The sequence below is a fragment of the Coregonus clupeaformis genome, chromosome 10 (genome assembly GCF_020615455.1).
Source record: "Coregonus clupeaformis isolate EN_2021a chromosome 10, ASM2061545v1, whole genome shotgun sequence".
NCBI classification, from domain to species: domain Eukaryota; kingdom Metazoa; phylum Chordata; class Actinopteri; order Salmoniformes; family Salmonidae; genus Coregonus; species Coregonus clupeaformis.
Genome location: NC_059201.1, coordinates 33,438,587 through 33,465,703, shown reverse-complemented (window position 1 = coordinate 33,465,703; position 27,117 = coordinate 33,438,587). Strand labels below are relative to the sequence as shown.

General features: G+C 44.0%; 1 protein-coding gene and 1 pseudogene across 1 annotated transcript; one reads left to right on the top strand and one right to left on the bottom strand.

Annotated features, from left to right (window-relative positions):
• The first annotated feature begins 3,007 nt into the window (after positions 1-3,007).
• On the top strand, positions 3,008-11,971 carry LOC121575795 (annotated as a pseudogene).
• A 5,501-nt stretch (positions 11,972-17,472) lies between these two features.
• On the bottom strand, positions 17,473-20,124 carry LOC121575794 (probable G-protein coupled receptor 173). Its single transcript, XM_041889086.1, has one exon. The coding sequence runs from the start codon at positions 19,200-19,202 to the stop codon at positions 18,081-18,083; it is 1,122 nt and encodes a 373-aa protein (XP_041745020.1). The 5' UTR covers positions 19,203-20,124; the 3' UTR covers positions 17,473-18,080.
• Positions 20,125-27,117: the final 6,993 nt, after the last annotated feature.

The window sequence follows — 27,117 nt, the reverse complement described above, 5'->3', positions numbered from 1 at the left end:
GTGTGTGTGTGTGTGTTTATCAGTGATGATGTGTGTGTGTGTGTGTGTGTGTGTGTGTGTGTGTGGGTGTGTGTGTGTGTGTCCTCAGGGCAAGAACTCGTGAGTTGGAAGAACTGAGAGACCTATGGCGTGGGTGTTATCCTTAGCCACCTGCTGACAAGGCTGACAAGATAGGACTCTTGTTCATTGTATTGAATACAAAGGCCCAACACAAAATGGGTCATGCACAAGATTTTAGTCAGACCAAGCTATAACATTATATATTTACTACGACAGTACATTCAACCAAAAGCTAATATAACAAAGGCATCAGAGATTATTTATAATCTGTCACAGAAACTGGAATCCATCTCCCCAGATCAGTCAATAAATGCTTCTGGTATTGACTTATATGCTGCCCCTGTCTTCATGTTGTTGCTGGACATATCTTTTTTAAAATGTGTGTAGGTCACCTAAATCATCAGAAAAATTGCCCCTCCTGAGAATTTTTTCAGGAGCCGCCACTGAGTGCCACCACCTTTCATGTTGGAGAGGAGACCTTGAGTTTTAGTCATGACAACTGTTCCAATACACAGATTGAATATTGGAATTTTACCCACACATACAGTATGGCCTTGGTGCATGAAAAAGGCTAAATAAATCCTGTAAACCTAGGACGATTTAAGACTGTACTCTCCTGTACTCATTCAATTGGCATGGTCTTTTTCATTGGAGTGGTATTATTTTACTTGATCTTACAGTGAGTGACCATATACAGTGGGGGAAAAAAGTATTTAGTCAGCCACCAATTGTGCAAGTTCTCCCACTTAAAAAGATGAGAGAGGCCTGTAATTTTCATCATAGGTACACGTCAACTATGACAGACAAAATGAGGAAAAAAATCCAGAAAATCACATTGTAGGATTTTTAATGAATTTATTTGCAAATTATGGTGGAAAATAAGTATTTGGTCAATAACAAAAGTTTCTCAATACTTTGTTATATACCCTTTGTTGGCAATGACACAGGTCAAATGTTTTCTATAAGTCTTCACAAGGTTTTCACTCACTGTTGCTGGTATTTTGGCCCATTCCTCCATGCAGATCTCCTCTAGAGCAGTGATGTTTTGGGGCTGTCGCTGGGCAACACGGACTTTCAACTCCCTCCAAAGATATTCTATGGGGTTGAGATCTGGAGACTGGCTAGGCCACTCCAGGACCTTGAAATGCTTCTTACGAAGCCACTCCTTCGTTGCCCGGGCGGTGTGTTTGGGATCATTGTCATGCTGAAAGACCCAGCCACGTTTCATCTTCAATGCCCTTGCTGATGGAAGAAGGTTTTCACTCAAAATCTCACGATACATGGCCCCATTCATTCATTCCTTTACACGGATCAGTCATCCTGGTCCCTTTGCAGAAAAACAGCCCCAAAGCATGATGTTTCCACCCCGATGCTTCACAGTAGGTATGGTGTTCTTTGGATGCAACCCAGCATTCTTTGTCCTCCAAACACGACGAGTTGAGTTTTTACCAAAAAGTTATATTTTGGTTTCATCTGACCATATGACATTCTCCCAATCCTCTTCTGGATCATCCAAATGCACTCTAGCAAACTTCAGACGGGCCTGGACATGTACTGGCTTAAGCAGGGGGACACGTCTGGCACTGCAGGATTTGAGTCCCTGGCGGCGTAGTGTGTTACTGATGGTAGGCTTTGTTACTTTGGTCCCAGCTCTCTGCAGGTCATTCACTAGGTCCCCCCGTGTGGTTCTGGGATTTTTGCTCACCTTTCTTGTGATCCTTTTGACCCCACGGGGTGAGATCTTGCGTGGAGCCCCAGATCGAGGGAGATTATCAGTGCTCTTGTATGTCTTCCATTTCCTAATAATTGTTCACACAGTTGATTTCTTCAAACCAAGCTGCTTACCTATTGCAGATTCAGTCTTCCCAGCCTGGTGCAGGTCTACAATTTTGTTTCTGGTGTCCTTTGACAGCTCTTTGGTCTTGGCCATAGTGGAGTTTGGAGTGTGACTGTTTGAGGTTGTGGACAGATGTCTTTTATACTGATAACAAGTTCAAACAGGTGCCATTAATACAGGTAACGAGTGGAGGACAGAGGAGCCTCTTAAAGAAGAAGTTACAGGTCTGTGAGAGCCAGAAATCTTGCTTGTTTGTAGGTGACCAAATACTTATTTTCCACCATGATTTGCAAATAAATTCATTAAAAATCCTACAATGGGATTTTCTGGATTTTTATTTCTCAATTTGTCTGTCATAGTTGACGTGTACCTATGATGAAAATTACAGGCCTCTCTCATCTTTTTAAGTGGGAGAACTTGCACAATTGGTGGCTGACTAAATACTTTTTTTCCCCACTGTACATTTGTTTCAACTTAGAGCTACAGAGAGTGGCTTTTCTTTTCAAACCATATCATTATAATACCTGGCTGCTTATTACTTGAAGAGGGGAAATTGATATTTTGGAAAAAACAAGATATAATGCTTCATCATCTGCTTAAAGAAGACAAAACAACAGGTTTGAGACCACTCAAAGGATGAGTATGGTAACGGTGGAGAAGAATGGGAAGAATTGGCGTCAACATAGAGAATGCCAGAGGGATATTGTCGTGTTGATCCTTACCTTGGGGCTTCTCTTTTTTTCTCCTGAGGCGATGCTGGTGCTGAGTGACTCATTGAGACTGTAATAATAATAATAATATGCCATTTAGCAGACGCTTTTATCCAAAGCGACTTACAGTCATGTATGCATACATTTTTACGTATGGGTGGTCCCAGGGATTGAACCCACTACCCTGGCGTTACAAGCACCATGCTCTACCAATTGAGCTACAGAGGACTGTGAATGGCAGGCTGGGTTTATAAACCTCTCTCTGCCCTCAACACAAGAGTTTGGAGGCCACCTCTCTTTCCAAGTCCATCTAACGCACACATACACACTCAGGTACACACAGCAGACCATCTCTTTCACCCTGTAGAACACAGGAGCTGGATAACTTTTCTTCTTCACCATGCGGTCCAGCTGCTAACTGCGATTCTGCCTACTGCTCGTGTCCCATGGCTCCTCAGCAGTCATCACAGGGGTAAGTGGAAGCCAACAGGTCCTGGGAGCCAACTACACTCTTAGAATAAAAAGGTTCTATCTGGACCTTAAAGGGTTTTTGGCTGTCCCCATAGGAGAACCCTTTGAACCCTTTTTGGTTGCAGGTAGAACCCTTTTGGTTTCAGGTGGGAACCTTTTGGGTTGCATGTAGAACCCTCTGTATAAAGGGACAGCCGAAGAGCCCTTTTGGAACTCTTTTTTTCTAAGAGTGTAGTTATGAGTGAATGATAATATAGAAAACGTAATATTTTGTTATGGGAAGCTTGATTTGGATGAATATGAAATAATTATAATTATTTATCAAAATCTAAATGGGGTGGATATGCACAAAATGTAATAGATTCTTAGTAGATTATCTCAGTGCAATGAGAAGCCTCTCATGAAGACCCAATACAGTTACAGCCTTTATATAATCATGTTTGATTTACATACAACTCTAGGCTGGGGATACCCAGAGAAGAACATTTGCATTATGCTGCAGCAAGTCTGCATATTTTTCTCTATCAATGTGAGGCTAGCCAACTGTGACATTGCCTTAGCAACTCATATTGAAGAGCACAATCCTTTTTTTATTGCTGTAAAACAAATGTTGTTATCATGTTTTTTAAGTTCATATTTTACATTAACTGTGTAACCACAATAGTTCCTTGTTGAACCAGTGTCAAATACTTATTTCTCCAACATAGCTATACCTATGTATATGGAATAATTTTGTCAATTCATGTTCCTTGGAAAATTTGAATGTGATGGCTTTAACAAGGAAACAGGTTTTAATATAATATAGGTCCAACGTTATATAACTCAAACTAAGCTTTTGCAGAGGCAGTACGATGCAGGTACGTATGTACACATTGTTACATAGTACCCATGGTACTTCAGGTACCATGCAACGTGTTTGCTATTTGTGTAGTTGCATTGTTTAAAATATACAGTGAGGGAAACAGGTATTTGATCCCCTGCTGATTTTGTACGTTTGCCCACTGACAAAGACATGATCAGTCTATAATTTTAATGGTAGGTTTATTTGAACAGTGAGAGACAGAATAACAACAAAAAAATCCTGAAAAACGCATGTCAAAAATGTTATAAATTGATTTGCATTTTAATGAGGGAATGCAAAACATGACTTGGTACTTGGTGGCAAAACCCTTGTTGGCAATCACAGAGGTCAGATGTTTCTTGTAGTTGGCCACCAGGTTTGCACACATCTCAGGAGGGATTTTGTTCCACTCCTCTTTGCAGATCTTCTCGAAGTCATTAAGGTTTCGAGCCTGACGTTTGACAACTCAATCCTTCAGCTCCCTCCACAGATTTTCTATGGGATTAAGGTCTAGAGACTGGCTAGGCCACTCCAGGACCTTAATGTGCTTCTTCTTGAGCCACTCCTTTGTTGCCTTGGCCGTGGGTTTTGGGTCATTGTCATGCTGGAATACCCATCCACGACCCATTTTCAATGCCCTGGCTGAGGGAAGGAGGTTCTCACCCAAGATTTGACGGTACATGGCCCCGTCCATCGTCCCTTTGATGCGGTGAAGTTGTCCTGTCCCCTTAGCAGAAAAACACTCCCAAAGCATAATGTTTCCACCTCCATGTTTGACGGTGGGGATGGTGTTCTTGGGGTCATAGGCAGCATTCATCCTCCTCCAAACACGGCGAGTTGAGTTGATGCCAAAGAGCTCGATTTTGGTCTCATCTGACCACAACAGTTTCACCCAGTTCTCCTCTGAATCATTCAGATGTTCACTGGCAAACTTCAGACGGCCCTGTATATGTGCTTTCTTGAGCAGGGGGACCTTGCGGGCGCTGCAGGATTTCAGTCCTTCACGGCGTAGTGTGTTACCAATTGTTTTCTTGGTGACTATGGTCCCAGCTGCCTTGAGATCATTGACAAGATCCTCCCGTGTAGTTCTGGGCTGATTCCTCACCGTTCTCATGATCATTGCAACTCCACGAGGTGAGATCTTGCATGGAGCCCCAGGCCGAGGGAGATTATTTTGTGTTTCTTCCATTTGCGAATAATCGCACCAACTGTTGTCACCGTCTCACCAAGCTGCTTGGTGATGGTCATGTAGCCCATATCAGCCTTGTTTAGGTCTACAATCTTGTCCCTGACATCCTTCGAGAGCTCTTTGGTCTTGGCCATGGTGGAGAGTTTGGAATCTGGTTGATTGATTGCTTCTGTGGACAGGTGTCTTTTATACAGGTAACAAACTGAGATTAGGAGCACTCCCTTTAAGAGTGTGCTCCTAATCTCAGCTCGTTACCTGTATAAAAGACACCTGGGAGCCAGAAATCTTTCTGATTGAGAGGGGGTCAAATACTTATTTCCCTCATTAAAATGCAAATCAATTTATAACATTTTTGACATGCGTTTTTCTGGATTTTGTTGTTGTTATTCTGTCTCTCACTGTTCAAATAAACCTACCATTAAAATTATATACTGATCATTTCTTTGTCAGTGGGCAAACGTACAAAATCAGCAGGGGATCAAATACTTTTTTCCCTCACTGTATATAGATATAGTTTTAGCAGAATTTACTAGGGGTTCCTAACACCTCTAGGTTTAAAAACATGGGCATACTTTGTTTTATCAGTTTCAATGGCAATTTGGTATCCAATTTGTGTATGGAATATAATAGATGAAAAACTAAAAATGCCAGAACAATGCAGGCATAGGGATGCTAATATGAACTGAGATAGGTGCACGCAGTGTAACGATCCCGGCAGTCTGAGTCGGGTCCTGTCTGGTGACTAGTTTTTCCTGTTCGTGATCTCCAGTTTCCCGAGGGTTCGGGAACGCTCCGGGGAGCTCTCTTGTTTTCCGCACCTGCATCCCATCAGCAATCTGCACACCTGGTCCTGATCATCACCCTTCTTAGGCTCTGGCCAAACATCCAGTTCCTGCCGGATCGTTAGCCATGAACAGTATGTTTGTCAGCGTATCAGCCTTGAGTTCTAGCGTTAGTTTTTGTTGTTTTGCACCTTGTTGAATTGCTGTGTACTCACCTCCGTTTTGTTCTGTCTGCAGTCTCTCACCCGGAACCTTCACCCAACCTCTGCCTGATGGTCGGCGGCTGCCGAGCCATGTCTGGACCTACCACTGCACCCTCAACAACCCATCCACGCCACCCGCTCTGTCCCTGGATTATTCAGCCTCACTCGGGAGTCAATTAATAAACACTCACCTTTTCCTCTAAGTACCTTGTCCTGGTCTGCTTCTGGGTTCTGGCGTAGTATACCGTGACAGAACGATCCGGCCAGTAATGAACCCAGCGGACCTGGACTCTGTTCGCCATGCCATTACCCATCAGGAGAAGATGTTGGGCCATCATAGCACGGTACTACAGGAGATCGCGTTGTCAGTTCGGAACCTTTCTACCGGTCTGACGGAGGTCCAGAACCAACGCAAGTTTCCGGTGGAGGATCCACTACCGGTTTCCCCCATCTCGCCTGCCGCTTCGGGAGCTGTGTCCTTCCGTGAGCCCGAGGTTCCGGACGCCGGATAGATATGAGGGGGAGCTGGGAAGATGCCGTTCCTTCCTTATGCAGTGTGGATTAGTGTTCGATCTACAGCCCTACTCTTATGCCACAGACAAGGCTAGGATAGCCTTTGTGATTGCGTTGCTGCGTGGTCGAGCGCTGGAGTGGGCTTCAGCCGTTTGGGAAACGACAAGACCCCTGCATGGCTTCATACCAGGGGTTCACGGCCGAGATGAGGAAGCTCTTCGACCATTCCGTCCGAGGGAGGGGACGCAGCTAGGCGCCTGTTTTCGCTTCACCAAGGAACTCGCAGCGTGGCCGACTTCGTGATCGAGTTCAAGACGTTGGCTGTGGAGAGTGGGTGGAACGAGGAGTCTCTGCAAGCGGCCTTTTACCAGGGTCTGTCGGAGCAGCTCAAGGATGAGTTGATCTCCTATCCGGAGCCTAGTGACCTGGACAGCTTGGTAGCCTTGTCTATTCGGGTGGATAATCGAGTCCGAGAGCGAAGGAGGGAGAAGCAATGGGGTCCGTCCAATCGATCAGCTTCTCAGTTCCCAGTCGGGTCGGGTGGTGGACCAGAACACGTCGATCATTCTCCTCCACAATGGATTAGTGGAGAGGTCCTCTCTCCCGATTCTGAACCCATGCAAGTGGGGCGGCACGGGTTAACCAAGGAGGAGCGTCAACATAGACGTCAGACCAACTGCTGCCTCTACTGTGTTAGCTCGGGACATTACATCTCCACCTGTTCCGGCGGTCGTCAAACTGCCCGGCTCGCTAAAGTTGGGAGGACTTTTAGCGAGCCAGTTTCAACCTCTCAGTACCTCTGTCAGACCCGGTTCCCGGCTACCCTTGTGAACAGGAATCAGAGCTTAGCGCTTAACGCTTTTATCGATTCAGGTGCCGATGGAAGCTTTCTTGATGCCGAGTTGGTGGAACAGCTGGGGCTTTCCAAGGAGCAATTGCCGGAAGCCATTGAAGCGACCACTCTGAACGGCAGTAGTCTGGCACGTATCACGATGAGGACTGAACCGGTTAAGATGCGGTTGTCGGGGAATCATTCTGAGATGATTTCATTCTTCATTCTGCCGTCTTCCCATGTTCCTCTGGTCCTTGGATACCCCTGGCTGAAGGAACACAATCCCACGTTCGATTGGGTGACGGGCAAGGTAACGAGTTGGAGCCTTGATTGTCATGCTAACTGTCTCAAGACTGCCTGCCCCCATTCGGTTCCCAGTCAGGTGATTGAGGCTAAACCCCCCAGATTTGTCCCTGGTTCCCGAGACATATCACGATTTGGGGGAAGTTTTCAGTAAGCAGAAGGCTCTGTCACTCCCCTCCCCACCGACCATATGATTGTGCCATCAACCTGGTCCCTGGAGCTGTCTACCCCAAGGGAAGGTTATACAGTATCTCCCGACCTGAACGTGAGGCGTTGGAGACCTACATCAAGGAGTCCCTAGCTGCTGGTCTCGTTCGCCCCTCGTCATCACCCCTGGGGGCAGGATTCTTCTTTGTGGGTAAGAAGGATGGCTCTCTTCGACCGTGTATTGATTATCGGGGGTTGAATGACATCACGATCAAGAACAAGTATCCCCTGCCCTTGATGAGTTCTGCCTTCGACTCCTTACAGGGTGCTACGGTGTTCACCAAGCTAGACCTACGCAATGCGTATCACCTGGTCCGGATCAGAGAGGGGGACGAGTGGTTGACGGGTTTCAATACACCGATGGGTCACTTCGAGTATCAGGTGATGCCGTTTGGACTGACCAATGCTCCAGCGGTATTCCAGAGTATGGTGAACGACGTCCTGAGAGATATGATCGGTCTCTTTGTGTTTGTTTACCTGGATGACATTCTGATCTTCTCGAAGGAACCTTCCGACCACGTCCAGCATGTCCGGCAGGTTCTGCAGCGATTGTTGGAGAATCGCCTGTTCGTGAAGGCCGAGAAGTGCGAGTTTCACGCCCACACGACATCCTTTCTCGGGTACATCATCTCCAGGGGAGAGATTAGGATGGACCAGGAGAAGGTTAGAGCGGTTCTGGAATGGGTCCAGCCCGGTACGAGATTGCAGCTCCAGAGATTTTTGGGGTTTGCGAATTTCTACCGCAGATTCATCCGGGATTACAGCCGTGTGGCCGCTCCGTTAACTGCCTTGACTTCCAGTATCAGGACCTTCAAGTGGAATCCGGAGGCGGATCGAGCGTTTCTGGATTTGAAGAGGCGATTCACCAACGCACCGATTCTCTCTCAACCGGACACGGCCCGTCAGTTCGTCGTTGAAGTGGACGCGTCTGATGTGGGAGTTGGCGCCATCCTGTCGCAGCGATGCTCCACGGACAGTAAACTCCATCCCTGCGCCTACTACTCTCGTCGCCTTTCGCCTGCGGAGAGGAATTACGATGTGGGTAACCGGGAGCTTCTCGCGGTGAAACTTGCCTTGGAGGAGTGGCGCCACTGGTTGGAGGGGGCGGAGCAACCGTTTATTGTCTGGACTGACCACAAGAATCTTGCTTACGTGCAATCGGCTAAACGTCTCAACTCCCGTCAGGCCAGGTGGGCGTTGTTTTCGGACGATTCAAGTTTGCCCTGACGTTCCGACCTGGATCTAAGAACGGCAAGGCGGACGCCTTGTCCCGGATGTTCTCCAAGACGGAGGAGAGTGGGTCCAAGACCGAGACAATCCTCCCCCGGAACTGCGTCGTGGGAGCAGTTATGTGGAAGATTGAGGAGGAGGTGCTGGCGGCCCTTCGGACTCAGCCCGGTCCCGGTAACGGTCCACCCGGTCGGTTGTTTGTGCCTGAGTCGGTTCGTCCTGCTGTCCTCAAATGGTCCCATGCCAGCAAGATGGCTTGTCACCCTGGCGTGGCTCGGACAATGGCGTTTTCTTCGCAGACGTTTTTGGTGGCCTGCCATGGCCGAGGATACTCGGGGGTTTTGTTGCTGCCTGTCCAGTGTGTGCGCAGAATAAGAGTACCAATCGGCCCAGCTCTGGACTACTTCACCCCCCTTCCTATTCCCCGGCGACCATGGTCGCATCTGGCCCTGGACTTCGTCACTGGGTTGCCCGCTTCTGAGGGGAACACGGTCGTTCTGACGATCGTGGACAGATTCAGCAAGTTCGCCCACTTTGTGCCTATTGCCAAGCTTCCCTCTGCCTCGGAGACGTCCGAGATCCTGGTTAGGGAGGTTTTCAGGGTCCACGGGTTGCCCAGTGATATCGTTTCCGACCGTGGCCCTCAGTTTACCTCTGCTGTCTGGAAGTCCTTCTGTTTGGCCATTGGAGCTACAGTCAGTCTCACATCTGGTTTTCACCCCCAATCCAATGGTCAGGCGGAGAGAGCCAACCAGAAGATGGAATCCACGCTACGCTGTCTGGTCTCTTCCAACCCCACCTCCTGGGTCTCTCAGTTGCCTTGGGTTGAGTATGCCCACAATACTCTCCCTACATCTGCCACTGGGATGTCTCCCCTTCCAGTGCCTGTATGGCTACCAACCTCCCTTGTTCCCTTCTCAGGAGAAGGAGCTCTCAGTGCCTTCTGTTCAGGCCCATATTCGTCGTTGCCACCGGACCTGGCATCGGGCCAGAAAGGCACTCCTTAGAGTTTCGGACCGGTATCAGCTCCAGGCGAATCGTCGCCGGATCCCCGCTCCCACCTACACCATCGGAGATAGGGTCTGGTTGGCCACACGGGATCTTCCTTTACGGACTGAGTCTAGGGAAGTTGTTACCGAAGTTCATTGGTCCGTTTGTGGTGGAGAAGGTGATCAATCCAGTGGCAGTTCGACTCAAACTACCGAGGACGCTCAGAGTCCATCCCACCTTTCATGTCTCCTGCCTCAAGCCTGTCTTCCTCAGTCCTCTGTTGCCTCCTCCGCCTCCTCCTCCTCCTCCTCGGATGATCGGAGGTGGTCCTGCCTACACGGTGCGTCGCATCATGGATTCCAGACGGCGGGGCCGGGGTTTCCAGTATCTCGTGGACTGGGAGGGGTATGGTCCTGAAGAGAGGAGTTGGATTCCGCGGCGACAGGTCCTAGATGCTGACCTCATCAGTGATTTCTACCGCCTCCATCCTGGCGCTCCGGGAGGTCCGCCCGGTGGCGTTCGTCGGAGGGGGGGTACTGTAACGATCCCGGCAGTCTGAGTCGGGTCCTGTCTGGTGACTAGTTTTTCCTGTTCGTGATCTCCAGTTTCCCGAGGGTTCGGGAACGCTCCGGGGAGCTCTCTTGTTTTCCGCACCTGCATCCCATCAGCAATCTGCACACCTGGTCCTGATCATCACCCTTCTTAGGCTCTGGCCAAACATCCAGTTCCTGCCGGATCGTTAGCCATGAACAGTATGTTTGTCAGCGTATCAGCCTTGAGTTCTAGCGTTAGTTTTTGTTGTTTTGCACCTTGTTGAATTGCTGTGTACTCACCTCCGTTTTGTTCTGTCTGCAGTCTCTCACCCGGAACCTTCACCCAACCTCTGCCTGATGGTCGGCGGCTGCCGAGCCATGTCTGGACCTACCACTGCACCCTCAACAACCCATCCACGCCACCCGCTCTGTCCCTGGATTATTCAGCCTCACTCGGGAGTCAATTAATAAACACTCACCTTTTCCTCTAAGTACCTTGTCCTGGTCTGCTTCTGGGTTCTGGCGTAGTATACCGTGACACGCAGCCATGAAACGGAAACCAATTTTCCTCAGAGACTGTCACAATAAATCAGCTCACTCCTCCCTCATCTCTCTCCTTAGTTTCATTCGAAGTGAGAGCAGTCACTCAAGTTGTTCATATCCTTCTGAGCAATTTCCGGATCCTTTTTTAGAATACTCATGATAGCCTCCATATATTATATAGTAGCCCAATCATTACCAACAGAAATCAATTTCTGTACAAATGGTTTGGCTTCAAGCAATATTCTCACTTTTAATGCCTCTCAGTTTTCTTTACATTTTGGTTTTCTTCTTTCAACTCTATTGTATTTTGTGTGATCTCTCCAGGCCTGTGAGAAGGACTCTCAGTGTGGAGGGGGGATGTGCTGTGCGGTCAGCTTGTGGATCAGGAGCCTGAGGATGTGTGCCCCTATGGGACAGAAGGGAGACGAGTGCCACCGCTTGAGTCACAAGGTGGGCCAAGTTCTATACATCATATCTCACTAGTCAATCTCTCAGTCTCTACTGAAAGTTGGAACAACAGAAAGAGTCCAGATTTCCTTACAAAAGATGTCATATAACATATTCCTTCACCTACTGTATGTATTTCTGTCTCTGTTTCCAGGTTCCCTTCTTTGGCAAAAGACTACACCACACATGTCCATGTCTTCCAAATCTGGCATGCATCACCACATCCGAGGGCAATTCAAAATGTCTTTCCCCGTACATGTACAAAGAACACTACCTATGAGGACAACCACCAAAAATACTGCTAGTGATTTACTATGCCTACATTAGCAGTTTGGAAAATAATGTTTTCAGGACATTTATTAAAGATAACTTATATACTTTTCAGGTTGACTTATATTTGCAAAGGACAATTTGTTCTTCCTCCTTAAAAACATGCTCTGGAACTTTGGCGACTACTAAGTACTTTTTAAACCTCCCGCTTTTGGCTGGATGTGTCAATGTGTAGATCATACATGCATAATCTATGAGTAGAATTACTCAATTAGCCACGAAACCCCTCATTTGAATGCAACTGTTTTTCTGGAAGCTGTGCTATGCCATTTTCCTACATTTTCCTCTATTGTGGACAACACCCTAGCAATTCGAGTTCGACCAATGAGCTTCAGCCCCTCGCCATTTGAGTGACAGCTAGAAAGATGCATAGGATGCACCCACAGCAGAGCGAGAGAGAGAGAGAGAGAGAGAGAGAGAGAGAGAGAGAGAGAGAGAGAGAGAGAGAGAGAGAGAGAGAGAGAGAGAGAGAGAGAGAGAGAGAGAGAGAGAGAGAGAGAGAGAGACCAATGACTTGGTGCACATATCTGCACATATGTTACGTAGTACGCCATTTCCGGGGACCACTTTTTGGTCGTGAGCACTACTTTCAGAACTACTGGCTAAAAAGTATACAAAAGTATTGGAGAATCCCTTTAAGTCAGCACAGAGCTTGCAGCTGCAATCTAGGGAGACAGGCAGGAAATGCAATGAAGGAGCAATTTCATTGAAGGAGCATATTCCCATACTGTATCCGCAACCAGGGACTTCACTCTATACCATGTTTCTAGGGCCCACAGTTTTTACTAGTCAGGTTGTGTGGTCAGGAAAAATCCTGGGCCCAAAGCATGTTGTAAGTTTGAAATAACTGACCCATACTTCACCACTATTGTAGTTAATAAAGTAGTATCTTAGCTTTCCAATAATTTGAAGAGTTTGGGCATTTAAAGGTTAAAACAGAAAGTGCTATTCGCCACTGACTTTAACAAAGAAAGAAAGCGCTTTCTCTGTTAATAAGAGGGAGCAGGTCTCCAGAAATCCAACAGCTCTGAAAATGTGTAATTTTCTGGCTACATTATACAGGGCATTTATTTAAAGCTCAAAGCTATAATTAGATTTGTCCGATGTTCATTGACTCATATTAATCTCATTCTTTATGAATGGAAAACTGTGCTATTCAGATCTAGTTAAATTTCAGACTAGTTTCTCAATATTCATAAAGCTTGGCTTCTTAATGGAGCAATCTCCCAATGTCCAAAATATAGATCGTATTCACAAATGGGGTGGGTATCTTCTGCAATTAATATAAATTCATTGGTCAAAGCTGACAGTAGCTGACAGACTGTAAGATTTGTATCTCAATAAGTTGATAATCCGTTTATTAGGGCCAAATAGTGTACAGTCGTGGTCAAAAGTTTTGAGAATGACACAAGTATTGGTCTTCACAAAGTTTGCTGCTTCAGTGTTTTTAGATATTTTTGTCAGATGTTACTATGGTATACTGAAGTATAATTACAAGCATTCCATAAATGTCAAAGGCTTTTATTGACAATTACATTAAGTTTATGCAAAGAGTCAATATTTGCAGTGTTGACCCTTCTTTTTCAAGACCTCTGCAATCCACCCTGGCATGCTGTCAATTAACTTCTGGGCCACATCCTGACTGATGGCAGCCCATTCTTGCATAATCAATGCTTGGAGTTTGACAGAATTTGTGGGTTTTTGTTTGTCCACCCGCCTCTTGAGGATTGACCACAAGTTCTCAATGGGATTAAGGTCTGGGGAGTTTCCTGGCCATGGACCCAAAATGTCGATGTTTTGTTCCCCGAGCCACTTAGTTATCAATTTTGCCTTATGGCAAGGTGCTCCATCATGCTGGAAAAGGCATTGGTCGTCACCAAACTGTTCTTGGATGGTTGGGAGAAGTTGCTCTCTGAGGATGTATTGGTACCATTCTTTACTCATGGCTGTGTTCTTAGGCACAATTGTGAGTGAGCCCACTCCCTTGGCTGAGAAGCAACCCCACACATGAATGGTCTTAGGATGCTTTACTTTTGGCATGACACAGGACTGATGGTAGCGCTCACCTTGTCTTCTCCGGACAAGCTTTTTTCCGAATGCCCCAAACAATCGGAAAGGGGATTCATCAGAGAAAATGACTTTACCCCAGTCCTCAGCAGTCCAATCCCTGTACCTTTTGCAGAATATCAGTCTGTCCCTGATGTTTTTCCTGGAGAGAAGTGGCTTCCTCGCTGGCCTTCTTGACACCAGGCCATCCTCCAAAAGTCTTCGCCTCACTGTGCGTGCAGATGCACTCACACCTGCCTGCTGCCATTCCTGAGCAAGCTCTGCACTGGTGGTGCCCCGATCCCGCAGCTGAATCAACTTTAGGAGACGGTCCTGGCGCTTGCTGGACTTTCTTGGGCGCCCTGAAGCCTTCTTCACAACAATTGAACCTCTCTCCTTGAAGTTCTTGATGATCCGATAAATGGTTGATTTAGGTGCAATCTTACTAGCAGCAATATCCTTGCCTGTGAAGCCCTTTTTGTGCAAAGCAATGATGACGGCATGTGTTTCCTTGCAGGTAACCATGGTTAACAGAGGAAGAACAATGATTTCAAGCACCACCCTCCTTTTAAAGCTTCCAGTCTGTTATTCTAACTCAATCAGCATGACAGAGTGATCTCCAGCCTTGTCCTCGTCAACACTCTCACCTGTGTTAATGAGAGATTCACTGACATGATGTCAGCTGGCCCTTTTGTGGCAGGGCTGAAATGCAGTGGAAATGTTTTTTGGGGATTAAGTTAATTTGCAATTAATTGCAATTCATCTGATCACTCTTCATAATATTCTGGAGTATATGCAAATTGCCATCATAGAAACTGAGGCAGCAGACTTTGTGAAAATTAATATTTGTGTCATTCTCAAAACCTTTGACCACGACTGTACTATAACATAATCTACAGATATTGTTCTCTAGATGGAAAAACTAAAAATATTACCAAGTTGCCTGTACAATGATGTTGAGCTGAGAGATGAGCTATGCCATAGATTAAGCTGTGGTACAGTTTGTGTGTAATGGAAACACAGCCTATTACAAAGCCGATAATCAAGTTTTACGAGCCAAACAGTCCCTGCCATGGTAATAGAACAGCATACCATCATGGCATTGGCCTGTATAAGCCACAACGTGGAGAGCCTTGCCATTTCAATGTAGGTATATTCAGACAATGGCACCATAAACTCTTTGCAATAACTCAGACTTCATCTGAATTTACTCTAGGGATTAAATGTTATGTTGCATTTTGAACATATTTCAGGTGTGTAAAACTGCCTCTGAAAAACTAACAGAGGCAAATGTGGGGTCAACAATATGGCCGTGTACAGGCTCTGCAACATTTTTCATGAGGCACTTATAAGCAAAACAAAGCAGCAGAGATAGGCCTCCTGGGGCAGAGCTGTTGCATAAAGAAATGCCTGATCTGAAATCATACTGCATGAGAGAATTCGCGGGTGAGAACGTTTCAGTAGCTCAGAAGCCACAGAGATTCCACTGATAGCCTTGTACGTGCAGGGAGTAGAGCAGAGCAGGCATGTTGTGATGGTAATGGTTATGAATGCAGTGATGCCGGGCCAGGCCAGGGAGGGAGGGAGGGAGGGAGGGTGTACTGTAGTTATATTGTAGGTACACCGGGATGCTCTACACAGAAACAAGAGCTCAGCAGTTCCCACTCTATCCCACTTTCCCCTAGGGAGGTAAACCGGGCTACAAAGATTAAGGACTCTAATTAGCTGATAAATGTGATCATGCTCGCCGTAGCTGATGTGAGCAAGACCTTTAAACAGGTCAACATTCACAAGGCCGCAGGGCCAGACGGATTATCAAGACGTGTACTCCGAGCATGCGCTGACCAACTGGCAAGTGTCTTCACTGACATTTTCAACATGTCCCTGACTGTGTCTGTAATACCAACATGTTTCAAGCAGACCACCACAGTCCCTGTGCCCAAGGACACTATGATAACCTGCCTAAATGACTACCGACCAGTATCACTCACGTCTGTAGCCATGAAGTGCTTTGAAAGGCTGGCCATGGCTCAAATCAACACCATTATCCCAGAAACCCTAGACCTACTCCAATTTGCATACCGCCCCAACAGATCCACAGATGATGCAATCTCTATTGCACTCCACACTGCCCTTTCCCACCTGGACAAGAGGAACACCTACGTGAGAATGCTATTCATTGACTACAGCTCAGCGTTCAACACCATAGTGCCCTCAAAGCTCATCACTAAGCTAAGGACCCTGGGACTAAACACCTCCCTCTGCAACTGGATCCTGGACTTCCTGACGGGCCGCCCCCAGGTGGTAAGGGTAGGTAACAACACATCCGCCATGCTGATCCTCAACACGGGTGCCCCTCAGGGGTGCGTGCTCAGTCCCCTCCTGTACTCCCTGTTCACTCATGACTGCATGGCAAGTCTAGGTCCAAAAGGCTTCTCAACAGCTTCTACCCCCAAGCCATAAGACTCCTGAACAGCTAATCATGGCTACCTGGACTATTTGCACTGCCCCCACACCCCACCCCATCCCCCTCTTTTACACTGCTGCTACTCTGTTTATTATTTATGCATAGTCACTTTAACTCTACCCACATGTACATATTACCTCAATTACCTCGACTAGCCGGTGCCCCCACACATTGACTCTGTACCGGTACCCCCCTGTATATAGCCTCCCTACTGTTATTTTATTTTACTGCTGCTCTGTAGTTATTTGGTTAAATTTTTTTACTTAACACTTTTTTTATTGTACTTTTTCTTTAAAAAACTGCATTGTTGGTTAAGGGCTTGTAAGTAAGCATTTCACTGTAATGTCTACACCTGTTGTATTCGGCGCATGTGGCAAATAACATTTGATTTGATTTGATTTTAAATGTTCATTTACATGGCTTTAACAGAGACGAGCAGTGATCAGAATAATGACTCTATTATACACTGTTGACTTTGTTACCTACTGAGAGGTGCATGTCGGCTAGTTAAAAGTTTTATGAGAAGAATGGAGTGTGTGAGCAGAGGCAAACTGGACTCTTGCTACACTGATTTTTCAGAAGCACAAACTTCCTAAGGCCGGTTAAATACTCTCGCACATTAATGATGCTAGTATTTTACATTACAGTACGGAATAAAGTGGTAATAACATGGTAATAGTATGGTAACAAGTTAGTTGATCACAATGAAAACATGATCTGCTCAGATACCCCGATTGTTGTATAATTATATTATTGTTTCAGGGTAATACAACCACCCACATGTTGTGCTATAGAGGGGGTGACCAACAAAATATGGTAAATTGGAAGTTAGCGTTTGAGGATGAGTGGTAGAAAATAGGATGTTTCTATATTGTTATTGTATTGAAACACAGAACAGATATTGTCCAGTAACCTGTATTACAGAATCAAAACAATACTAATCATTCATTTGTTGTTTATTTACTCAGAAGTACAAACAATGCAAACATCTCTCTGCAGCACTGATGCTTTGCTTCTTTTAGAGTTCCATTGACATTGTCCATAGAAAAAAAAAGTAATTTGTCTATTTTACAGGGAATGTGCAAGGAATACGTTTTTATCAACGCATGTTAAAATCCAGGAAGAACATGTATTTGCAAAAGACTGTAAAAGTGAGTTTTAACACCTTCTCCACACAAATAATTATAAGAAGATTTTATGAAAGATACAACATATGTTTTTTTTTTAAAGTTCAGAATAAAGCAATAACAGCTTTAGAGAATTTACATAATTGTCATATGTTCTTCTCACTGAATTGACATAGGCCTACACTACTCAAAGAATATACTAATGAGATTCTTAAAAAATGCAAAATTATTAGCAGGCCAATTCGAAATACAGATTGGCAACATTTTGCACTTTCTGTAAGTGCAAATCACAAAATATGGCCTTCAGCTTGTGTGGGAAAATTGGACAAGCATAGCAACAGAGTAAAATCACCTAAGGCTTCAAGACCAACATGACAGTTCTGTTCCTGTTCCCTTGTCTAACACACCAGTAGAACCTATCAGATGACACAGTATGGCTCCATAGACATGGGTGTCTGTGTGCTGAGACAACACGGGAAACTGGCTCTGAGGCGCGATCTCAGCTCCTTGTTGAATATGAAACAAATAATGGGATTCGCCCCCGCCTGAACGAACGTCATCCACACGGCCGCAGTCAGGTAGACCTGTGGAATTGTGCCTCCTTTGACAAACACTCGAATGTAGCAAGTAACAATGTACGGGGCCCAGAGGAGAAGAAACGCCAAGGTTATCATGTAATACATTTTCCCTATGCGTTTCTCCATTTTAAATTCATCCAAGACAAGCAGCCTTCTGTTTCCATTATGAGAAGCTTGTCTGATTCCCACCAATGTTGGTGGGGTGGGACCACGTCCAAATCCTGCTATCCAGTTGGCGGCTGCCTGCCCAGTTGCACCTGGCCCGTGGAAGGTCCAGTTTTGGCTTATAGCTGGGACAAGTTGAGCGGGTTTCATCTTGCGGTGGTCGTAAACGAAACACAGCATTTTTATGTAAACAACGTGTGTTGTTCCCACGATGACAGCCAGCATCAACATGAAGCCCAGGGTGTCGTTTGCTTTCACATATCGGTGCTCGAAAATGCATTGTTCCTCCTCATGGATGAATTTGTAGGTGCCAACGTCGAATACAGGGGGGAAAGCCATAGCGACAGAGAGGGTCCAGACCATGCAAATCACTGCCACACATGTCCATAATGTCATTCGTTTGGAATAAAACCTGTGGTGTGCTATCGCCATGTATCTGGTGACACTGACGCAGAAGAGCAGAAACGCTACATGGAAACAAAAAAGGACTGACATGAACGCGATAATTTTGCAACGTATAATGCTGTATGTCCAGGTGGAACGGTTGTTGATTGATATCATCACAAAAGGCAAACACACGGCAGACCGTATTACATCTGCCAAGCACAGATCAAGTAGAAAATAATACGGAGCCTTGTGAAGGGAGATGTCTTTCAGCACTAGCAGGGAAAGCGCCGCGTTCCCTACAAGGCTGATGCAAATGATCAGACCGAGCGAGGCCAGTTTAACCGCAGAGGCGGTGATGGCATAATTATGTAGCGTGGGATTGCTTTCCCCAAACTCGCTTGTATTTGCCATCTATGCAACCAAGCTATTGTCAAAGGCGCGTTTATTCTATATGCCCACATCAAGTGGCCCTGCTTTCCCCAGTCGAAGTAGGCCTATCAATGATTGATAAAAATTGGCCAGCAAGAAATTAACATGATGCACGTTTATGTTACAATACCTCACGGTGAACAGCATCTGGGTTTTAACCGGTTTAGAATATAATTCATTATTCTCCTGGGTTTGAAGCATAACCTGATTTCAGAAGCGACTGAGATCCATCGAAATGTATTTTCTTGTTTTCCTTCATCTCACAAGTTTCCGTTTCGAATATGAAATAGGCTACACCCATGTTCGTAGTTCCATTTTCTGCTGATAGCAAACAGACTGCTCTGAAACATGCAGTCTTTGCACACACCATCTTAAATGGATCAGTTTAATGGGCAGACATTTCAAAAACATATATCCATTTACACTGATGCTGAGGTTCTCGTTCGTCTTGAGAAAGAAATAAACATAAATCGGAAGACAGGCCGTCATCATCTCTTCAGCACGCAATGAATAGGGTAGGGTAGACTATAGCCAAACCAGTGTTCAGTCCACTCAATCGAAGGCATGGCGAATGAATACATCCAGCAATAAAAACTAATGCATGTCTATAAACAAACCACAACCGTTGGTTTGCATTTGAGGAAAAGCCTACAATTTACGTTGTCAAACGAGGTTGAATCGACCGTGATGAGGTGGAGAGACACTGAACAGCGCCGGCTAATGTCGAGATGGATGAAATGTAGGCTAATCCACGTCCTCAGATCAGAAACAGTTGTCCATCTCCTGTGCGCGTACATTAGTCTGCGGCGCTACATGGAATCTTTCAATAAATGGATCCTGTCTCATGCATTCCCAAGGCATGATTTTCCATGTCTAGAAATGCTTGTCAAATTCAATCGTTTCAGCTCAGTTCCTTTTACACTGAGGCAGCTTTAAAGGCACAGTCATGTGTTTACAACCAACCTAACCTTACATCCTAATTATGATCATCTCATTTGAAATAGAAGTCATTGAGTGAATGCATAGACATACAGGTCATACAGGACAGCTGCATTATGAAAACTGCCACCACAGTAGCCTACATAAAGGGTTCCTATTCCTGTTTCTACTGTTTTAGTCACATATAATTTCAAATGCAATCCCATTTTAACTGGTCAATATACAGGGTAGGCTTACACAACTTTGCCAACATGATTGGTTGGCACCACCAAGTATGCTAGGCCTATTAGACTATATCCCCACACTTGTTTTTAACAGAGCTTAATATGACAATTGAATAGTTATAAGACAGAAGCCCACATATTACTATCACCAATTACATGTGATATGTTAGATAAATATAATAATAATAATATGCCATTTAGCAGACGCTTTTATCCAAAGCGACTTACAGTCATGCGTGCATACATTTTTTTTGTGTATGGGTGGTAATATCTATCTTATTTAACAAACGGTATGCACATAACATGTCACGATATATGATATGTGGCAACGTTAAACATTAGCATGTCAATGGAGTTGATAACACAAATCTGGCAGCTGTGATTCACTAGTGCCATCTGCAGCCTACTTGAGAGAGAGAGAGCAGAGAGCGACCACAGAGAGAGAGAGCAGAGAGGGAGAGAAAGCGGAGAGAGAGAGAGGTCCATTGAGGGTCCATCTCCTTTAGCTCATTATTTGATGGCCTAGAGAAGAAGAAGAAAAAAAACTAGCATCTAGCCCCTATCCTAAACACCTAGATCCAAAAGACTGAATAGGTAATAACAAATAAAAAGATAGGAAGTAACTTGGTGAATAGCAAGTGACTGTGGATCACAGAGAGAATAAGACATCAAATGTATGAGTTATGCCCAGGAAGTAGTGTTTAGTCTTGCCTAATATGTTGGCCTGCTTGTGCTCATTTGATGTGCTCATTTGATTGAATGTGTTGTATATTGTCTGTCTATGGATGTTTTGTACATTAGGGGAACTCTCACATGGGGTTATAGGCCATATATACAGTTGTGGTCAAACATTTTGAGAATGACACAAATACTAATTTTCACAAGGTCTGCTGCCTCAGTTTTGATGATAGCAATTTGCATATACTCCAGAATGTCACGAAGAGTAATCAGATGAATTGCAATGAATTTGCCATGAAAATGAACTTAATCCCCAAAAAACATTTCCACTGCATTTCAGCCCTGCCACAAAAGGACCAGCTGCCATCATGTCAGTGATTCTCTCGTTAACACAGGTGAGAGTGTTGACGAGGACAAGGCTGGAGATCGCTCTGTCATGCTGATTGAGTTAGAATAACAGACTGGAAGCTTTAAAAGGAGGGTGGTGCTTGAAATCATTGTTCTTCCTCTGTTAACCATGGTTACCTGCAAGGAAACAAGTGCCGTCATCATTGCTTTGCACAAAAAGGGCTTCACAGGCAAGGATATTGCTGCTAGTAAGATTGCACCTAAATCAACCATTTATCGGATCATCAAGAACTTCAAGGAGAGAGGTTCAATTGTTGTGAAGAAGGCGTCAGGGCGCCCAAGAAAGGCCAGCAAGCGCCAGGACCGTCTCCTAAAGTTGATTCAGCTGCGGGATCGAGGCACCACCAGTGCAGAGCTTGCTCAGGAATGGCAGCAGGCAGGTGTGAGTGCATCTGCACGCACAGTGAGGCGAAGATTTTTGGAGGATGGCCTGGTGTCAAGAAGGGCAGTAAAGAAGCCACTTCTCTCCAGGAAAAACATCAGCGACAGACTGATATTCTGCAAAAGGATTGGACTGCTGAGGACTGGGGTAAAGTCATTTTCTCTGATGAATCCCCTTTCCGATTGTTTGGGGCATTCGGAAAAAAGCTTGTCCGGAGAAGACAAGGTGAGCGCTACCATCAGTCCTGTGTCATGCCAACAGTAAAGCATCCTGAGACCATTAATGTGTGGGGTTGCTTCTCAGCCAAGGGAGTGGGCTCACTCACAATTTTGCCTAAGAACACAGCCATGAATAAAGAATGGTACCAACACATCCTCAGAGAGCAACTTCTCCCAACCATCCAAGAACAGTTTGGTGACAACCAATTCCTTTTCCAGCATAATGGAGCACCTTGCCATGAGGCAAAAGTGATAACTAAGTGGCTCGGGGAACAAAACATCGACATTTTGGGTCCATGGCCAGGAAACTCCCCAGACCTTAATCCCATTGAGAACATGTGGTCGATCCTCAAGAGGCAGGTGGACAAACAAAAACCCACAAATTCTGACAAACTCCAAGCATTGATTATGCAAGAATGGGCTGCCAACAGTCAGGATGTGGCCCAGAAGTTAATTGACAGCATGCCAGGGCGGATTGCAGAGGTCTTGAAAAAGAAGGGTCAACACTGCAAATATTGACTCTTTGCATAAACTTAATGTAATTGTCAATAAAAGCCTTTGCCACTTATGGAATGCTTGTAATTATACTTCAGTATACCATAGTAACATCTGACAAAAATATCTCATAACACTGAACCAGCGAACTTTGTGAAGACCAATATTTGTGTCATTCTCAAAACTTTTCACCACGACTGTACACTGCATTCGGAAAGTATTCAGACCCATTTACATTAGTCTTATTCTAAAATTGATTAAATTGTTTTTAATGATAAAGCAAAAACAGGTTTTTAGAATTTTATGCACATTTATTAAATATAGAAAACTGAAATATCACATTTACATAAGTATTCAGACCCTTTACTCAGTACTTTGTTGAAGCACCTTTGGCAGCGATTACAGCCTCAAGTCTTCTTGGGTATGGCGCTACAAGCTTGGCACACCTGTATTTAGGGAGTTTCTCCCATTCTTCTCTGCAGATCCTCTCAAGGTCTGTCAGGTTGGATGGGGATTGTTGCTGTACAGCTATTTTCAGGTCTCTCCAGAGATGTTCAATCTGGTTCAAGTCTGGGCTCTGGCTGGGCCACTCAAGGACATTCAGAGACTTGTCCCGAAGCCACTCCTGCGTTGTCTTGGCTGTGTGCTTAGGGTCGTTGTCCTATTTGAAGGTGAACCTTCACCCCAGTCTGAGGTCCTGAGCGCTCTGGAGCAGGTTTTCATCAAGGATCTCTCTGTACTTTGCTCCGTTCATCTTTCCCTCTAACCTTACTACTCTCCCAGTACCTGCCGCTGAAAAACATCCTCACAGCATGATGCTGCCACCACCATGCTTCACCATAGGGATGGTGCCAGGTTTCCTCCAGACGTGACGCTTGGCATTCAGGCCAAAGAGTTCAATCTTGGTTTCATTAGACCAGAGAATCTTGTTTCTCATGGTCTGAGAGTCTTTAAGCGCCTTTTGGCAAACTCCAAGCGGGCTGTCATGTGCCTTTTACTGAGGAGTGGCTTCCATCTGGCCACTCTTCCATAAAGGCCTGATTGGTGGAGTGCTGCAGAGATGGTTGTCCTTCTGGAAGGTTCTCCCATCTCCACAGAGGAACTCTAGAGCTCTGTCAGAGTGACCATCGGGTTCTTGGTCACCTCCCTGTCCAAGGCCTTTCTCCCCCGATTGCTCAGTTTGGCTGGGCGGCCAGCTCTAGGAAGAGTTTTGGTGGTTCCAAGCTTCTTCCATTTAAGAATGATGGAGGCCACTGTGTTCTTGGGGATCTTCAATGCTGCAGAAATGTTTTGGGAACCTTCCCCAGATCTGTGCCTTTCCAAATCATGTCCAATCATTTGAATTTACCACAGGTGGACTCCAATCAAGTTGTAGAAACATCTCAAGGATAATCAATGGAAACAGGATGCACCTGAACTCGATTTCGAGTCTCATAGCAAAGGGTCTGAATACTTATGTAAATAAGGTATTTTGTTTTTTATTTTTAATACATTTGCAAACATTTTCGTTTTGTCATTATGGGGTATTGTGTGTAGATTGCTGAGGAAAATGTTTTATTTAATCAATTTTTTATTTTATTTTATTTTTTATTTTATTTTAATTAATTTTTAATTAATTTTTTTCGGGGGGAATGGATCAGCTTAATATTGCAGATATATTGTATCTTCTATCAATGTAATTGTCTGCATCACTTCCAATCCCCCATGTTTTTTTGTTTTGTTTTATATATATATATATATACTCCCCTTTATTACTTTTCAACCCCACCATCCTTTCCCTACTTGGAGTAAATTAGAGAACAACAATGCCCAGGCCTCTACTTCCGGTCTATACTTACTATCTACACCTTATGGACAGAGTTAATTTTACAATAATTATATTATATATATATATATATATTTCTTCCATCCGGTTTGCTTCTATATGCCATATCTTTCTAACTGTGCTCTTTCCCAAAAGCTCCCAACATACAACCTATATATTTATTATGGACACAGTATGCTTACATTATTAGCTATCTTTGTTATTATTTGTTGTTATTTGTTATTAGTCCCATCCTTCAACTCTATTCAATACCTCCCATCTATCTCTTAACACCATCCATATAGGATTTCTATTTGCCATATATATTTCAACTGTACTGTGATGTTTTACAAAAGTTCTGAACCTTTCTATTCTCATTGCTTCTACAGATTGTGAATTAAAAATAAACATTTTTGCTAAAAGGATTATTATATTATTGATTGATTGACTATGACTTTTCAGATCACCCAGTAATGCTATCTGCAAGGTTAGTTCCAGGTAAATATTGCAATCCTTTAGCCATTCCTGGACCTGTGTCCAAAAACAAGCTACAAATGGACAGAACCAAAACAAATGATCTAATGATTCTGTCTCTTCACAGCAAAATCTGCAGAGCTGGGAAGATTGTATCCCCCATATAAATAACATTCTATTGGTAGCAAGAATTTTATATAATAATTTAAATGGAAAGATTCTAGTTTTTGAATCCGGTGTCGTTTTGCGTGTCAGTTCATAAACACTATGCCATGGGATCGGTACGTCAAAGATCTCTTCCCAACTATTTTGCAATCTATATGGGACGGCTGTCAATCCTTTGGTCCTTAAGTGAAACTGATATACTTTTTTATTTATCACAGTTTTCCTTAACCAATTATGTTCTTTAATGCAAGGCCGACAGACAAGTTCCTTACTTTCTCCCCCCTTCCACTTTCCTCTTCCACTTTTGCGGTAAGGCTGCAATTATTTGGTTGTAATTTTGGGTAGAGCAGACATTTCCATATGTTTTTGTTAGCTGCATGTGCGACATAACTCCACCAGTCCTACCGATGATATCATTTACGAAGATTATACCTTTTTTAAACATTCTGTCAAAAAATAAAGTTTTTTTGTCAATTAGTATATTTGAATTTAACCACAATATTTGTTGCATTATTTGTTCTGTCGTTTTTGGAGGATTAAATTGAAATTGCAACCAACTTTCTATGGCTTGTTTTAGAAATAGTGACATTTGGGAGATTATTTCCTTTTCAAATAACTGAAAGTGAGAGGTTGTAATCTGAATAAAGGGAAAAAGGCCATTCTTGAACATTGGTTGAGACAATCTTACTAATTTGCTTGAGAACCAGTTCGGATTTAAGTATAACTTTTGTATGACTGAAGCTTTTAGTGATAGGTCTAATGCTTTAATATTTAATAATTTCTGTCCTCCGAATTCATATTCATTATATAAATATGCTCTTTTAATTTTGTCTGGCTTGCCGTTCCAAATAAAATTGAATATTTTTTTCTCATATAATTTAAAAAACTGTTCGCTAGGCGTACGCAAGACCATAAGCAAATAGGTAAACTTGGATAATACTAAAGAGTTAATCAGGGTGATTTTTCCACAAATTGACAAGTATTTTCCTTTCCATGGTAGTAAGATCTTATCTATTTTTGCTAACTTTCTATTAAAATGTATTGAAGTGAGATCATTTATTTCCTTTGGGATATGTATTCCGAGTATATCCACATCACCATCAGACCATTTTATTGGTAAACTACATGGTAATGTATAAATTGTATTTTTTAGTGATCCAATACGTAATATAGTACATTTGTCATAATTTGGTTGTAATCCAGAGAGGTTCGAAAATTTATCTAGATCCTCTATGAGGCTGTGGAGGGATTCTAGTTGTGGATTTAAAAGAAAACATGAATCATCAGCGTACAATGACACCTTTGTTTTTAAGCCCTGTATTTCTAATCCTCTGATATTATTATTGGATCTGATTTTAATAGCTAACATCTCGATGGCCACAATAAATAGATATGCCGATAGTGGACAACCTTGTTTCACTCCTCTTGACAGTTTAAAACTTTCTGAGAAATAGCCATTATTTACTATTTTACACCTAGGGTTACTATACATGATTTTGACCCATTTTATAAGAGATTCTCCAAAATTGAAATGCTCCAGGCATTTATATATAAACCCCAGTCGAACTTTATCAAATGCCTTTTCGAAGTCTGCTATTAATAGCAGGCCTGGTTTCCCATATTTTCCATAGTGTTCTATTGTTTCCAATACTTGGCTTATATTATCTCCAATGTATCTTCCATGTAAAAAACCTGTCTGATTAGAATGAATAATATCCAACAATACCTTTTTAATTCTATGCGCTATACATTTTGCTAGGATTTTTGCATCACAACACTGAAGTGTAAGGGGCCTCCAATTTTGTAAATGGACTGGATCTTTATATTTTCCACTTGTATCCTGTTTCAGTAATAATGAGATCAGACCTTCTTCTTGAGTAATAATAATAATAATATGCCATTTAGCAGACGCTTTTATCCAAAGCGACTTACAGTCATGTGTGCATACATTTTTGTGTATGGGTGGTCCCGGGGATCGAACCCACTACCCTGGCGTTACAAGCGCCGTGCTCTACCAGCTGAGCTACAGAGGACCACAGTGTCAGATAATCTACCATTTACATAGGAGTGGTTAAAACATGCTAATAACGGTCCTCTTAGTATATCAAAA